This window comes from Cucumis sativus, chromosome 5 (genome assembly GCF_000004075.3).
Source record: "Cucumis sativus cultivar 9930 chromosome 5, Cucumber_9930_V3, whole genome shotgun sequence".
Taxonomy (NCBI): Eukaryota; Viridiplantae; Streptophyta; class Magnoliopsida; order Cucurbitales; family Cucurbitaceae; genus Cucumis; species Cucumis sativus.
This window is the reverse complement of record NC_026659.2, coordinates 23,967,740-23,985,430: the sequence shown is the minus strand read 5'-3', so window position 1 is coordinate 23,985,430 and position 17,691 is coordinate 23,967,740. Positions and strand designations below refer to the sequence as shown.

Genomic DNA, 17,691 nt, shown 5'->3' with positions numbered 1-17,691 from the left:
TCACATGACATTGACAATATACAAACATTTCAACATCATCACTTCTCTAATTTTAACTCATGACTTCTATTTCAAAACAAAACAAAACCAAAAAAAAAAAAAAAAAAACAATTCTAAACTATAAAGTTGAATTAGGTGAAAAGCAAATTGAAAACACACCTCACTTCATTTTCAAAATAATTAAGTTACATAAATTACTTAAAAATTATAAGTTTCCCGACCTTATTGTATATGACAACAACTATCTAATCTTAACGTGCAACATTCACTTTCTTAAACTTATAAGATTTTGAACCACACAAAATTAAACTTAACTACTCTTTTTCTTTTAAAGTTAGTGGAGTAAATTTGATCCTTACGAACGGAAGACAACAAAGAAAGAAAATCGCGATCAGAGATCTGTTGTATATTTACTGCAATGTACTTGTCGACAAATATAAACAACAATAAAGCTAGAGATCATATCATTAATTCAATATTTGAAAATTTGGAGGGACAAAAACATCACATGGTACAAGTGATACAATGCAATTTAAAGAAAAAGAAAACTCTTTTTCTATAGAATAATGTGTATTTCTCTCGAAAAAGCATATACTTGTTTATATCTATTGTTTTTTCTAGTGTAAATTTCATCATCATTGTAAAATATATATTGTGCAGAGTTAGAATGAATCTCTGCTTGAAGGTTCACCTAAATCTCAGGTGGATTTGTTTATCTTTTTTCAAATCATATAATATAGGTTTGGTTATGTAGATATGCAACCGAACCAAAACATTCACAATTATTCAATTACTTTTTCATTAACCAAACACATTTAAAAGTCTTTTAAACTTTTGAATCAATCACTGATTTAACGTGAATAACTAGAATTACGTTATGGTGTATTAATCAAACACGTGTGTGATGCCATTTTTTCTTCAATCTCTTACTTGTTGGGGTCTTGTACAAATTTTCGACCCCACAAATAAACAAGAATGTTAAAGTTTTAATATATAATTAAATTTACTGTTTGGGTAAATTCATATTAATATTATTAATTTTCACTCGTTGAGTCTTACAAATTTGTAAACTAAAAAATGGAAGAGAATATTACAATGTAGGTATAATTAAATTTATATAGTAAAACGTATAAATATAATCTTTTAAAACTACCTCATCGTCACATACTAGATCAATCGTATTTATCAAGAGACTCTTATAGAGATGTGATGGTAAGTCTTTACATTTTTATTTACTATGTGTCACTTCAACCTATTTTTAAAATAGGATGTAAGATCTAATAATATGTAGTAGACAAATATTTATGAACAAATTTTATAGCGTGAACAAAGACGGTATTATATTCTCGTAATACTATAAAAAATTTCGATAGAAACCACGTAAAACAACACGTGAACTAAACTGTTTAATGTTTGGGACAGACAACCTTTATGTCCCTAACATGGGATTCCATACATTTATCAAATTTCCTCTCTTTTTTTCTTTCTTTCTTTTCTTTCTTTTTCTTTGCTTACTATCCATTTCCAGAACTATTCCAATTTTTATTCTACACTTTTCTTATGTTTTTCTATCCAGTTTCTGCCTATCCTTACACATACATGTGATCTATTATTCTAATTGTTGTCCACACCATTTTTATTGTCTGACTTTCATCAACTTTTTACAAGGAAAAGAAAAAAATCAGTTTTGACTTCTAAATTTGTATCATACATTTTAAAAACCAGTGTTAAAACTCTAGTAAGTTTGATTCTAAACTTGGTAAGAAAATATATATATATATATTTGTTTATTTTGTTATATTTGAAGGTAGTTTAATTAAAAATGAAATATGAATGGATATGGGCGGGTGCAGTACAGACAAATGATAAGGGATGTTAATGTTTAATATAATTTTGCCTCCCAAAAAGAGTAATCATACATTAAAAATAAAGAATGCCCTGATTTGGATAAAGAAAAGGGTCAAATTTTGGGGGAATTTATGGCAGAGAAGATGTCAAATAGACACAAATACATTGGACCATATGCATCGACCCTTAAGAAGCCATGTTAGGATACATCAGAATAGGAACAAACAAATTTCAGTAAAAACAAACCCTCAAAAACCCATTATTTTAATGTTTCTTCTTTGAAAGTCGGTCTCTCTCTGTCTGATATAATATGGTTTATTTTGATCATTTGAATAACCTAGGACCAAGTTGTGGTTTCAAATGCAAAATATATAATAATATAGTATTTGTGTTAGCTAATCATCTAGATGTTATGTTTATATTAATGAATTAATTATGTGGAGGTGGATGAGGTTAGAAATCATGGATGATCATGATGATGATCAACTTCTTATTACCCAAATTAACTATTCCACATTATTTGAAGAGCACTGCTAATTGAGAAATACCATATCATAAGTCTTGCGTAATTATATTATACATGTGGGGAATTAAAAAATATTTGTTATATGGTCTTTGATTATTTCATCACTAATAAGATGTAAAAAGCCAACATGAAATCTACCACTCAAGTTGTACTTTAAAAAAAATATAAAAATGATTAGATGCATTCTGATATTTAATTTTGCAATTATAAATTTGTTTATGTTTTCATTGATTTTTCCTAAAATTGCTTGAGAATAAAAGAAAATAATTTTGTATTGAGAGGTGAGTGTTTTATATTTAGCTAGACAACTTTCTAACAAAACGTGACTCGGTATTTAACACATCTATATATCTCCTCTTATAAGTAAACCGAAGATGAATAATTAAATAGCTTAAGCAAACTTCTTAAATATAAAAAAATTAGTTAAACTATAAATAGGTAAAATAGTAAATAACAAAATTTTCTATATTTCTTACCGTCAAAATAGACTATAGTAAATCTGTTACGGTAGAGGTTGATAGAAGTCTTTTGGTTTGAAACCTTTGGTTTATCACAACTTTTCCATGTTTTAGTGAATTTAGTTGGAAGACCATTGAAAGATGTTTTCTTTCTTCTTTTTTTCAAACTAAACCAAACCAAACCTATTTTTTTACCCTTACTATCATCTCCGATAGGTATGAGAAGAGAACACAACATCGATATCACATTTTAAAATCAATCTCGAACATGTCTAGTATTAGATATATTTTTTCGTACTTAAACTTTCTCGAGATTGTTCCATTTTAAGCCTTGAAACTTCCAAACCACCTAGTTTAGTCAATAACCTTGACTTGATTTCCAATTTACTTCCCTAAATTCACAAAATGGTATAATTTAATTGAAAACAAAACCAAATACTTCTCTAGTCCAATACAAAAGATAAATACATGAGAAATATATGAACCAAGAAAATAGGATATAACATTTCCAAACCCCCCAATCATCAAAATTTGGGCTTTACTCAGCCATGCTTCCAAATGTCACAAAAAAATACCTATAGGGGCCTGATAAAAGAAAAGTTGAAGAAGCAAAAAAATAGCATGTATCCAACACAAACCAATTTAATATATGAAGGTATTTGAGTTATTTACACACAAATTTAATATACTTTGGCTATGTCTTTGAGAAGCAAATTGTAATGCCTAATCAATAGCTTACCTTAACTCTGATGGGAGAAAGAATGGCAAATTTTGTTGAAACCCTGGAAAGCATACACCAAAACAGAGACCCAAGTATTACAAGCAAAATGATTGCAAGTTTCTTTTTGTTACGTTTGGGAAAAGAGAAAAGTAACCTTAGCGGATGATTCTTTCAACCAAGCTTTTTGTCGGATCCTCGGGGAATATTGAACCATCTCTTTTTAAAAGATTTATCTTTTTCATCTGAGGTTCCATCTTCTCCTCCTTGATTCTCAACCTTTGAGTCATCCACGGTAGATTTACTACTACTTCCATTACTCGTAGCACCAGCCCCTATGTGATTTGATGATTTCATGATGGTGAATGAAGCATGTATGCCATCCCGTTGTTTAAGAAGCTCGTCCACCTGAGTTTCAAAATCTTCAGAAATTCATAGAGAAAGGAAGAACCAATGGCATATCCATAGTCTACAGAAAATGACGTGATAAAAAGACACAACAAACTATGCAAAACAGAGTTTACCCTCCTATCCAAAGGATAAAAATATAGTGTAAGAATACATGAAATCAAAGAACGAAATAGAACTTCATGAAGGAGACCTTGTATCAAATAATAAAAATTAAGCTTATAAACACTACTTCTAACCATGAATTTTCTCTTTTTTAGTTTTGAAAACTACAAACAGTAGTCTTAGAACTTTTTGTTCAAATTTAGTCAATAATTCACAAGGTTATCAAAAAGAATCTTAAGAGCGCACAAATCAAAAATCCCAAATCTCATTATTATCTCTTCTTTGATCTTCAATTTAGATGATATGTCCATCCAGATTTTCGAACCAGATTGCACTGATCGGATAAAATCAGATACGCTGTGCTTTTCTTTTAAGCCAATACAATGCACCACTTAAGACTGAAAGTATTGAATAATTTCCACCAATATTTGTGGTTAGTATTAGGATTACATAACTGGCTGCATGAACATATTGCTCACAAGCGCTTTACGTTTAAATAGCAACAAGCAGGGGTTTAGAAACATTTCCTTTGATTCCTAATGCTTGTATTACTATTCGCCAGATCCAGATCTGCCACCAAAAGGAATTTCTGAACTTTCTTAGCGAACTTAGACTGACATAGAGAATTATCTCCCCAGCAAAACCCCACTACATAACCTATTACGTTACTAGTTTTTAAATTTATATTTTGATCCCAATTTTCTTAGCATGATTTTCATTTTTCACATTTCTTACCAAAGCACTTGAATACTTAATCAAACTTATAAAAATCAAGAACTGCTTTTTTTTTTTAGTTTCCAAAACTTGACTTGATTTTTAAATACCATGAAGTAAGTAACAAAACAAAGAAAGTTTTGTGGGCTTGAGTTTTTGTATGCTCTCATATTATTTTCATTTTTTTCAATTGGAGATATGCAGTAGTGTTAATGAGTTTGATTTTCAAAAACCAAAAACTAAAAATCGAATAGTTATCAAACGGACCTTTCAATTAGAGATATGCAGGAGAAATCACAAGAGTTCCCCAACACTAGTCTAAATTAGAAAACAGCGACAAGATTCACATTCACCACTTACCGATTAGCATAACCATTCCAATTATTGCAAGGTTTGAAGTTCAAATCCTTCTCAGTTTATATAACCGAACCACTCCAACAGCCGAGAGCAGAACCTGCACCAAGGGATGATCAAGGAGTTTTTCCTTAATCTGCCTTGTGGGGAAACAGGCCGGTTTCTTTGGCATGCTTGTGTTTGTGCCATCATGTGGGTTTGTGGGATGAGAGGAATAGGAGTGTTTAGCCGAGTTGAAAAGGGGAGTGAGGAGATTCGGTTGGTTATTCATTATCATGTTTCTCTTTAGGCTTTGATTTCGAAGACTTCTTGTAATTATCTTCTTGATTCTTGACATTTTGTATAGGGCCATCTTCCTGGAGTTGTCTCTGTTTTTTGTGGGCTTCGTTTTTTGTGTGCCCGTGTATTTTTCTTTTTTTTCTTAATGAAAGCCATTTAATTCAATAATTAAAAAAAAAAAAAAGAAAAAAAGATCCTGCACCAATGCTGCAAGATTCTCCACTATCAAGCTCCACCAGCCTCGATAACACCATAGGGACAAAATCCTTCACAGAATCTGGTACTTCAGTCCCCAACTTTATCATCGGAACCGACTTTGACACTGAATGTGACATCCAATGCAACACTGCTAACTTCAAATTTGACCCAGGCCCTAGTTAGATGTCATAGAGCTTGAGGATGCCATAGTGAACAGCCTGGACAGAATTGCCCTGATCTTCTTGGTGCTAGCAGACTTGGTCATACTGGCAAATATGTTTGCCTTAACAATTAGGGCTCTATAAGCATTAGCAATGGATGTCGTCTTGGACATCTAGATGGGAGCGGGACTTGATTAAGGTGAAGAAGAAGTAGATGAGCCAGCATAGAAGGATGAGGCTGAGAGGATGTAGATTGGTTGATGAAGAGGAAGACAAAGGAGAAAGAGGAAGAAGAAGGATAAAAAGAAGGGCCAGGGGAAAGGAGAAGAGACTAGAGTATACAAATTTGAAAAGACCACGTAAACTAAAAAGAAGAATAGAAAATTAATAAGAATTGTCCACCTAATGTGGATTTGAAGGTCCAGCCACCATACCTTTCTACCAGCATCTCAGTCCTCTCTAGTCAAAAGGGAAACATTTTCAAGGTGAACCACAAAAGAGTCATTCTTTTAACCTCCTCTCCAAAGTTTCTGCAGGGATTACAAAGCCTAAGAACTTATTTATTCATCCCAATAACTGAAAACCATTGCTGATTTGGGACCGGTAAATAGAACCAAATAAACAATCTCAAACAATGTAAAGGAACTTCAATCCACATCCAAAATATTACCAAAAGTCAATTCTGTAACCATCTCAGTTTTCCTAGAAGGAAAGATGAAAATATCTCTTCCACAGATGTTGAAGGCCAAAAATGTGTCCAAGGTATCCCTTTCCAAAGCTTTCTCAGGCGAGTGACAACCATGCTCATCCTCACCATGAATATTAGTGAGAAACTGAGAATTATACTACAAATATTCTCCTCCAGGCTTTCTAGGGGTGATCATCTGTAATCAATGTCAGTTTTGGGCTAAAGCTGATGCCGACCACTGATCTATCTATTTTGAACAATTGGCAGTTGTCATTTTTGAGAGTGCCTATGAAACTGACTGACTGACTACACAGCAGTTAGTTGGTTTCGGTAGAAAAGTGTGTCAACATTGTTATAGCCCATTCTCAAATACAGTACTTGGGGCATACGATATCCAAAAGAGGAGTTGAGGCAGATGAGGATAAGATCAAGAAGATGATTAATTGGCCACCACCAACAAATGTAACTGGTCTGCAGGGCTTCTTAGGGCTGACAGGATATTATAGGAGGTTTGTCAAGGGTTATGGAGAGATCGCTGCACCGCTGACCAAGTTATTACAGAAGAATGCTTTTAAGTGGAATGAAGAAGCAAATACTGCCTTCGAAAATTTGAAGCTAGCAATGACTACTCTACCAGTGTTGGCATTACCAGATTGGAACATTCCCTTTATTATCGAAACTGATGCATCTGGCGTAGGGTTAGGAGCGGTGATCTCTCAAAATGGCCACCCGATTGCCTTTTTCAGTCAGAAGTTATCCACAAGGGCTCAAAACAAATCCATCTATGAAAGAGAGTTGATGGCTGTAGTTCTATCAGTTCAAAAATGGAGGCATTATTTGCTGGGCAGGAAGTTCACCATACTTTCAGATCAAAAGGCTCTTAAATTCTTGCTTGAACAGAGAGAGGTACAGCCTCAATTCCAGAAATGGTTGACAAAGCTCCTTGGATATAATTTTGAGATTTTATATCAACCCGAACTTCAGAACAAGGTAGTGGACGACCTATCTAGAATGGAGCAACCGGTGGAGCTGCACAGCTTGACGACAACTACTGGAATTATTGATGTGAAACTAATCGAGCAGGAAGTTGAGAATGATGCTGAACTTAAGAAAATTATAGAAAATCTGAAGAAAAATGCAGACGAAGGAAGCAAATTTCAAGTGGAAAAAGGGAGATTGCTCTATAAGGGGAGAATGGTAGTATCTCAAACTTCTACACTTATACCCAAGATCCTACATACTTTCCACGATTCTATCCTCGGGGACATTCTGGATTTTTAAGAACTTACAAGAGGATCAGTGGAGAACTATATTGGAGGGGTATGAAGGCTGAAATAAAGAAATATGTGGAACAATGCGAGATCTGCCAGAGAAACAAATACGAAGCAACCAAACCAGCTGGGGTACTTCAACCAATTCCAATTCCTGACAGAATCTTAGAAGATTGGACCATGGACTTTATTGAGGGGTTGCCACTAGCTGGAGGGGTTAATGTGATCATGGTGGTAGTTGATCGGCTGAGTAAGTATTCTTACTTTATATCATTGAGACATCCGTTTTCAGCCAAGCAAGTTGCTTCCATATTCATCGACAGAATAGTAAGCAAGCACGGCATTCCTAAGTCGATTATCACAGATCGGGATAAAATCTTTCTTAGTAATTTTTGGAAGGAACTGTTTGCAACCATGGGAACTATTCTAAAGAGGAGTACCGCGTTTCACCCACAAACTGATGGGCAGACAGAAAGGGTAAATAGATGTCTCGAAACTTATCTGCGATGCTTCTGTAATGAACAACCAAAAAAATGGGATAGACTGATTCCATGGGCAGAATTGTGGTATAATACCACCTTCCATGCATCCACCAAAATGACCCCTTTTCAGACGGTATACCGCAGACCGCCTCCTCCCCTGTTATCCTATGGTTACAAGAAAACTCCTAATAATGAGGTTGACACGCTGCTGAAGGAACGTGACTTAGCCATCAATGCCTTAAAAAAACACCTGTGTGTAGCCTAGAACAGGATGAAGAAAATGGCTGATCGAAATAGAAGAGAGTTAAAATTTAAGGTAGGAGATGAAGTCTACTTGAAATTGAGACCTTACCGGCAACGCTCCTTGGCTCGGAAGAAGTGTGAAAAGTTAGCACCTAAATATTACGGACCCTACAAAATTACTGAAGAAATAGGAGCAGTTGCGTACAGATTGATGTTACCGCCGGAAGCCAGTATCCACAATGTGTTCCATATTTCTCAGTTAAAACTGAAACTGGGTAGTCAACAAGCTGTTCAACACCAGCAACCTAGGCTAACGGAAGAGTTTGAGTTACAATTATGGCCAGAAACAGTGTTGGGAGTCCGTTGGAATCGGGAATTGGGAGGAAATGAATGGTTAATTAAGTGGAAAGGGCTGCCGGACAGTGAAACAACTTGGGAATCTGTTTTCCAAATGAACCAACAATTCCCTGACTTTCACCTTGAGGACAAGGTGAGCCTGGAACCAAGGGGTATTGTAAGGCCCCCTATTATCCATACATACAAAAGGAGGGGTAAAAACGTAAAAGCTCACGCAGCAGAAAAGGGGAGAAAATTAGGAAAAGAACATGAGAGTGGGGCCCACGGGGAGGAATGAGAAAAGAGCTATAAATAAGGCCTTATCGGGATTGGGGGCTAGGTCAACTTTTTTGTCTTCATTGGGTCTGTAGAGGCTGCTAGGTCTAGGACAGAATACTATCCTTTCCTAGGGAGGTTTGACATGATATTATCATCTTTGTTGCTTTCTTTTATTTTTCCTTCTACTGTATCTTTTGGCATTTATACATAAATAAAGACCTTCAGAGTATTGTCTCTGTTTGCCAATTGTTTGGGTATTTTAGTATTTTATTGGTGGAGTCTCTACACACGCATTTCCAAGCTTCTAGCAAACACAGTTATGTTTGGGAGGAAAAAAAATCGTGGCCATGGCCAGGAGAAGAAAAATAGAAAGAAGATGAAGAGGATTAAGATAGAAGGGAGAGGGAAAAAATCAGAAAGAAAATAAAAGAAAGAAGATGGGCAAGAGAGGGAGAGGAAATAGAAAGAGAATTGAAATGTTAAAAAAATATTATCATAATAGGTAAATTACCTATAAAATATGTACGTATGGATATATATATGTATGTATGTGTGTGTGTATATGGCCAATTGATCAATTTAACACTTTTTTGGATAACCAACCACCAACCAAATAGGTCGGTAGTTCGGTCAATTTTTGTCGCCTCCTAAATTTTCGGTTTGGTCTCTCCACAGACTCCATAGGAAAAACTTGGTGTTCCTTATGGCAATCCTACAAAAAGTTGGACCATCAAAACCCAAAGGAAGCTCAATTTTACAAAATTTCTGGGGAGACCCTTCATCAAGATAAGGCCCTCCCGAAAACAATCACAGAAGATTAGCAAACTCTTATAGCTATATTTGAGAATGCGTTGAACAACAATAAGAAATAGGTTGGAAGAATATTTACAACTGACTATGACATCAGTCTACCCTTTCAAAAAATTACAAGATTCCTAACTATACTTTTTCTATCAGAAGGTAATGCACCTAGAATTCCCACCTAAAGAAAGGCCTGAATATTTAATGGAAAATGCAACAAACATTGCTATTTCCTCCTCAAAGAGGAAAGTACTTAGACAAGAAACCAATTTGAAACATTCAATTAGAGCACAAAATCAATCTTGGCCTTGAACGTAAAGGAGAAGGGCAGTATAGAGCCTGCAACTGTATGTGCATGTTAGAGCTTCCAATTATTAGCTTCCAACTAACTTACGAGACTGTCTCTTGAGAAGAGTTAAAGAATCATGTCAACTGCCTCTTCGGGCAAATACTGTGCCTCTAGATTTTCTATTCAATATTATAGGGAAATTGACAGATTGAAAGTGTTAGATGATATAATATTATGTTTTCCTTCAACCATTAACTTAAACTTTTTGGTCAATCAGAAAATTAATGTGGTATCAGATCAAGTGGTCCATAAGGTTATTTGTCACAAAATCCTCCCCTTCTCACGAAAAGGGAGATGGAGGAGGAGCATTTCAATGATCTCCCTAGCACTCTGTCACCACCTAAAACCAAACGTGCCAATGAAAAAAAATAAAAAATGAAAAATAGAACTCCAAACCAACTAAGCATTCCAAAGGATATAATCTCATTTTTCCTCACCTTAAGAAAGAATGAGACAGTATGGTGTGGCCCGATCGAAGAGAATAACTTCGTCTAAAGTTGTCATAACGTGTTCACTCGTCCATGAATTGCCTTCTAGATTAAAAAAAAAAAACTTTATCCCCTTTGGAATTTCCACCTTCCATAGTGATGAGAGAACAAACTCACTAGAAGAAGTATGGTTAAACAAACTCTAAAAGAAGGAGCAAGAGGAAAAACACCCAGTGGGATTGGGGCTTCAAATGGGGAAACCGTTCCTGCAAGGTTTGACAAAATGAATACAATTTCAACACTCGAGACACACATGTTGAACACTTGTCCCTTTGGACTAATACAAAGCTCCGGAATCAAGGATAAATCAACCACAATGTCTATCATTTTCCTACCAAACAAAGGATGGAAAGTCCAAGAGAAAGAAAAGATGTGCTCCCATTAAAGAGGTAGGGACACTCTAGTTTGGCTAACGTGTTCATGTCTGAAATGAGTCAGACACTTGTTGCACACATCGAACACTTGTTAGCACAAATGCACAATAGATACTAGCTATACAAAATCCATATTTGTTAGACATGTACCATACACTAGGTGAGTATGTGGAATCTACGAACTTCGACTTTTAACGAGATTTGGAGGATTAAAATACTAAAGAAAATCTAGTTCTTTACTTGGCAGGTTTTGTTAGGCCGCGTGAGCACCATGGATAGGCTGGCTAAGAAGACGCCTACGCTTATGGGTCTGTCTTGTTGTATTCTCTGCCGGAAGGTGAAAAACCTTGATTGTGAGGATGGTGTGGTCTAACTTCTTTCAAGAGTTTGATTTTCAGTTTGCTGGCCAGAGACGGATAAATGCTATGCTTGAGGAGTTCTTATTGCATCCTCCTCTAAAAAAGAAATTGTGTGTTTTATAGCTTGTCGAGGTCTGTTGTGGTTTGGGATATTTGGGAGGAAAGGAATAAGAGACCTTTTAAAGGCCTCGAGGAACCCGTCTGAGGTTTAGTCCTTAGTGAGGTTTCATGTTTCCCTTTGGGCTTTGGTTTCGAATTTTTTTTGCAATTATTCTTTTAGAAGTATTTTACTAGGTTGTGGAAAATATACCAGATTAGTCGATCGGTACATGTCTCGTTTGAAGATTCATCCACTAGAATCCTATTTATACAATATCTATTATATCCATAATAAATATATATTAAATATTATATATTTATATAGAGAGGATACATATAGTAGGAATTTCCATTTAGGAACTTTTAGTGATTGAAGAAGGAAACCTTTCCTTTAGAAGGCGTATTACTTGTTCGTATCGAGCTTTGCCCCTTGTTTTCCTTTCATTATTACTCAATGAAAGTTGTCTTTTTCATAAAAAAAAATAAAAAATTAACTTATATCCTTTAATTTCCTTCATGTATACCAATAATGTGCTTTTTAAAATTTTTAAAAAAAATCGTATATTGAATAATTGTGCCCTTATCATGTTCCGACCTAGACTTTTTAAAAATAAATCATGTGTCCATATTGTGTCGTATCCAACCACTTCTACCAGAAATAGGTCTTCACCCATTAGTTGTGTGAGAATTTAAAAAAGAATTCAGACCTAAGAATGTGTGAAAATGTAACCAAAAAGGAAAAAAAACTGAAATATCTTTTAAGTCATCAGCAGCCTAGCCGTTGTCCCATCAGTTAGTATCAAAGCCTTCAGAAATTAAGAAACCAGAAAAAATGAAAAACATGATCTAAATTACAGGAATGACTTGTGAAAACTTACAGCCTGCTTTTCCTCATTGTATCTGTTGGTGACTTCCTGGAAGCGTGCTAAAGCCTATGGAATATCATAACAAAGCAATTAATATACAAATCATAAAATTAACGGGTAATGAGGGAAAAGTTTTCAACACCTTCCGGTACTCTGTCTCAAATTGCCGTAGCTCATTTCTTTTTCTCAAAATTTGAGCCTCAATATCTTTCAGCTTTTCTGTTGTCTCTTCATAATTTTTTGTGCATAGTGCCTCAATAGTATATGCAGCAGTCTTAAAAAAGTTATCTCCTGAAAAAACACGAAAGATGTCAAGAAAGCAGTTAACACCAAGCAGAACAAAATTTGAAAGAAGAATTAAGAAATCTAAGTTAACACCATAAACAGCAAAAATATGGGTGCCAGCCTTTAGCTCTGAGACCTCACAAGGCTGAAGACCTTCCAACCTCTTGAAGAAAGCAGCCTCAGGATCCTTAGCCATTGCCAACTGCAACAACACAAGAGTTTGTTCAAGCATCAAGGCTGATTACGACAAAAGAATATGAAACGGAAACCTTTCTGGTCAAAAGTGTAGGAAATATTAGTAAACTACGCATAATTAGAGCTTGCCATACCGCATTGACAGTGGAATCCATCCTGTACACTTGAAAATGCAAAAAGTACAAACCAGCAGACGTTACTTTCCCAGACTTCTCGCTATCTTCCTGTATGGAGAAGCAATGGAAATCCACAGAACTAAAGTCAATATAATATGAAGTTGAATCACAGATTTTTAAGACTAATTGGCTCGCAACAATTTTACAATGCGGGACCCAAGTGGCTGATCTGGTAAAGTTTTCATCTAACTACTTGTGGTAAACCTACAATAAAACACGGTTCAAAGTATGTCCTCGGGTGTCATAAATATTAAACAGTAGTAATAATTTAATTTTACGTTCAGAAAAGTGGAAGGAGAAAATATTTACACACAAAAATCAAAGGGAAAACTCAAGAGGGAAGAAGAAGAAGAAGGAAAAAAACCATCTATTCAGTCCTTTTTTTCCTTGTTTTTTCTTTTTCTTTTTCTTGTTTTTTCTTTTTGGTGAAAAGAACCAATTCATCTATTTAGCTAAAGAAATGAGTTAAGAACCATATGATAGTGCATGGGAGAATTGATATTAAGACATAGGAATGATAATCCTTCCAAACTACATAGCTGACTTGATGAAGTAACCTCATTCAGATTATGAATCAATTAAATATAATACATTCCTTAGGTTTCAAGGAGAAATCGATTCCTCAAGAACCATAATTAGTTGGAAAAAAAAATTGTAAGCTTAGTTTTTTAAATTAATATTAAGAGAAAATTAAATAATATATATATATAAGGGGCAAAAAACTAAACCCTCAACCAAAGAAAGCCTTACACATTATAGTCCTCAAAGAAGCATGAAAGGGAAACCTAACAAGGACCACACATCCTCCTCTCCCAAGGCTTCTCAACCCCTCTAAAAATTTTATTGTAAGCTTCGTTTTTGAGTAAGAGCTTTTTCTAATAATCTGGTTATAAACAAGAAAAAGCTAGAGCTAAAATGCTTGATGACAGCACCTAAACTAGATTCTAAAACCATTGCCATCCAACGGATACCCACAGCTTCATTTCATCTCTATCAATTAAAAAATTAGAAAAATTATAGATACACTTCGGAAGGTATTACCTGTAAGGCCAAACTATAACCACCATTGATATCTTGTTCAAAAAAGAGCAACTGGAATGAAAAAAAAAAAAAGCACAGAAATCAGAAACATGAAATAGCTAAAAAAGTGGATGCGCAAGAACAATGCTAAGAATCAAGAAAAAAGAATACATATCAAATGAGCCCCATTTGGTTGAAAATTACTGGCAAAACTACACCTTGAATTTACTTTGTGCAGTTGAAGTAACCCTTATAACAATTCCTGTCTGAGCTTGCTCCTCGTTAATTGTCACCCCAAAAAAGTGAGCACATTGCTTATCCACCTATAATAAAACTAACAAGATGTCAGAAAAAGTATTGGAAATGTTACTTCTTTTGTACAGTCTTGATCTACAAGTTATGCACCTTGCCACTAACTGATGTTCCGATAGGAAGAGGCCTGACTGTAACAGTTCCATTCAAAGCTTCTTCAAGAACATTAGCAGAAATTGTAGTCTTAATAGGAACACCCAGCTTGCTAAAGAAAATGAAAAATAAAAGTGATCAAGAAAAATATAGTTGACCAAATCAGTAAATAACTTAACAAATGTGTCACCTGAACAAAGCTGCAAACATGGTGTTGACAGTTCCAAGATTGGATAAGTCTATTTCCATATCCATGCCACTAGCATCAAGGGCCTGAATGCATTGATTACAAAATAAGATACTAAGTATGGAAAAATGTGTAAAGCCACATAAAAACCCTCCACAGTAAATAAAACATGAACTTGGAAGTTGGAAGCAGTGACGTATCTTTTCCAGAATTGTTAATATAAACCTAATACTACAAAATATCATAATAAACTGATGGTGACAAGAAGAGAAGCACCTCAAAGCCAGCACTGTCATATTGCCTTCTCTTCTCTGGATCCGATAGGATGCTATAAGAATATGCGACCTCCTTAAAAAGTTCTGAAGCTTCCGGATTACTGCCATTCTTATCTGGGTGATATCTGCCAAATTGATTAGGCTAAGAATCACTTTTCAAACAGATGGTTCAAATGATCAAAAACAATCTTATTCCTTTGGCTTTCTGTAATAAATAATTAAAATCGGAATGGAGGCAATAGAAATGTGCAACTAAATGCAATGCACCTAGAGCCTAGCTGAACTCTCATGCTGTAACCATCCACAGCGGTTCACTAACGAACGTTAATGCATCCACAGGCTAGCTGAATTGAAACAGGACTGAATATCAATCCCAGAAATGAAACCAAAACTAGATAGCAATTAGCACACAAGGTACGACCAACACCAACAGAAGTCCAATGAGCAGACGATGTAAGAAGTCCAATAAGGTCAAAAGAGCAAAGATCAAACGATAAATCAAACCCAGTTCCAAACTTTTGCTTCCAAGTGAACAGGACTGAATATCAATCACTAACTAAACTTCCAAACATGGTGAAAAGAAGAGGAAGAAGAAAAGAATCCATCAAGTGACATCCTTAAAATCCAGTCCACTCTTTAAAATTAAACCAGATTAGACTAATAATCTTCTTACATATCAAGTTCTGCACTAGTACACAGCATATTCTATTCGTTATTGACGGTGGACAGGAATTATGAATTGATGTGAACTAAAACAGATCAAGTTTCAGTAATACGAAGCGCAGAGCAAGAGAATTACTTAAGAGCAAGCTTCCTATAAGCAGACTTGATTTCCTGATCAGTGGAATCCCTGGTTACGTTTAAAACCTCATACGGGTCCCGTCGAAGCGCTGGAGTCGAAGGTCCTTCCGACTTCGAACCCGTCTTCATTCTCGCTTTTCCCGCTCAAACTGTCCCACCGTCGGTGCTTTAGGACGGGGAAAAGCTCTGTATCTTCTAAAATCGCTGCAAGAATCGAAAACCGATGAGGAATTTCGGCTCGAAATTGAACAAAATTATGCGAAAACCATAAAAAAATATATATATATATATATATATATATATATATTTATTTATTTATTTATTTATATAAATAAAAATAAAAAATAAAAGGCATCAACCTGGAAGCCAAATTTGGATTGAGCTCGATTTTCGGGAAATTAAACAAAGCAAGTATTATCAGTCGGCTAGGATCCAACCCAAAACAAGGGAGGCTTGTTATGCAAAATGATTCAGAACAATGGGAAAGCAAACAACATCTAGGGTTTCTGAAGATTTGAAGAGAATCTGGAGAATTTTTTGCAAGAAATTATTTGTGGGAAATTGTCTATTTCTAATTTTCCCACTTTTTCCTTCATTTTTCTTTGTCCCTTCTACTTCCTTGTTTTCGATTTCCGACAACAAATTACAAAAACGACAAATAAGAAAAAAACCAAACCAAATCAAACCGTAAATATGGTTTGTGGTACATGTTCGTAAAACATGGTCTATGGTACATGTTTCTACAAACTAAAAAACAACAAAACATTGTGCTTGTCAACTTAATGCAAACAACTCAACTCAAACGATATACATGGTTGAAATTTGTGAGTTAGTTCTAAAATAGTTGTTTAAATAGATGACGACGACAACAACAAAGTCATTGCCAACAAATTTCTAAAAATAAGGGGTGGAAATTATGAGTGTCCCTTATCTTATGTTTTAGGAATTTAACGTGAGACATAAGATTGAGCAATCTCATATTGATAGAAAAACTACTAGGGATTGACCTTTTAGAAATAGAAGTTTTACATCTTAGATTGAAATCTTACGCTTTCTTCCTCTAATGTGGCATGAGAGAGGCATGACATTGTATGAAAACCATGACCTAGTCTACATTTTCGACACCTATTTTTATCAAATGTTTTTGTTCTTCACTAACGTTGTTACTATTTATTAAAATTATATTATTTAAAAAAAATCAACATTTTGTACATAAACTATATATATTATTATTTTTTTATTTTTTTATATATTTTTTGTTTGCTCTCCATGTTGTCGAGTAATTTTATATATATATATATATCAAGAAATTTCTTCTTGTAGCAGTATATCCATATAATACAAAGTTACCGCTCTTAACTCTCCACTCAATAGGTCAAATGATCCCTAAAGGTCTTTGTTTACTTTTAAGTCACTATAAATATAAAATTAATAAAGTGTATATCCGTCGTCAAAAATGTAAATTTGAACATCTCAATCTTACATTCATCTTACAAATATGTAAAATTTTGATTCGAGAATTCACATTAATTCCAATGTCAACTTTTAAGTCAATGATGAATGCCCTTAATTGTACATTTTGTAAGCTAGAGCATTTACAGCTTCAACTATTAAAACATCAATATTGAAAAGTTTACTTTACATAATCAATCGTCGTGATTGTTGTCACTTGCCAATCGTCCTTACCATTATAATTGTCAATGGCCAACTATTGCATGGCAATTACGCTTTCTCCCTACCCATTCCTTTGAGTTTTTCCTTTGTCTCCCCTTATTCATTTTCACAGTAAGTAAATTTTGTTGTAGATCTTTTAACGTTGGTAAACTAAACTTCATGCTTTCCTATTTTCGTATAGAAAAGCTAAATTTATTATTTAGAAAAATAATTATATGTTTATTTATTTATTTAACCAAATACCTTTGGAACAAACAAAATCATAATCG

At 34.6% G+C, this 17,691-nt stretch overlaps 1 protein-coding gene across 4 annotated transcripts; it reads right to left on the bottom strand.

Annotated features, from left to right (window-relative positions):
• Positions 1-3,312: 3,312 nt before the first annotated feature.
• LOC101216672 (chaperone protein dnaJ 15) lies at positions 3,313-16,348 on the bottom strand. 4 transcript variants are annotated; one of them, XM_031885708.1, is made up of 12 exons: positions 16,108-16,348; positions 15,747-15,952; positions 14,949-15,072; positions 14,676-14,758; positions 14,486-14,597; positions 14,299-14,403; positions 14,102-14,152; positions 13,019-13,108; positions 12,783-12,891; positions 12,547-12,695; positions 12,417-12,470; positions 3,313-3,958 (listed from the first exon to the last, which is right to left on the bottom strand). In XM_031885708.1, exons 2-12 carry the CDS (start codon positions 15,875-15,877, stop codon positions 3,725-3,727), a joined length of 1,242 nt encoding a protein of 413 aa, XP_031741568.1. In that variant the 5' UTR covers positions 15,878-15,952; positions 16,108-16,348; the 3' UTR covers positions 3,313-3,724. The 4 variants fall into 4 exon arrangements, with proteins under 4 accessions (XP_031741568.1, XP_011655485.1, XP_031741569.1 ...); XM_011657183.2 differs by lacking the exon at positions 16,108-16,348 and having other exon boundaries at positions 3,313-3,614; positions 3,708-3,958; positions 15,747-16,017; XM_031885709.1 differs by lacking the exon at positions 16,108-16,348 and adding an exon at positions 15,215-15,291 and having other exon boundaries at positions 15,747-15,885.
• Between the last annotated feature and the right edge of the window lie 1,343 nt (positions 16,349-17,691).

Excerpts from the sequence above, each read along its gene's own strand:
- LOC101216672 (XM_031885708.1), bottom strand. The coding sequence starts at position 15,877 with ATGAAGACGGGTTCGAAGTCGGAAGGACCTTCGACTCCAGCGCTTCGA. Across the intron at positions 14,404-14,485 it reads GAACATCAGTTAGTGGCAAG|GTGGATAAGCAATGTGCTCA; the intron begins GTGCATAACTTG and ends GTTTTATTATAG. Across the intron at positions 12,471-12,546 it reads TTGAGACAGAGTACCGGAAG|GCTTTAGCACGCTTCCAGGA; the intron begins GTGTTGAAAACT and ends GATATTCCATAG.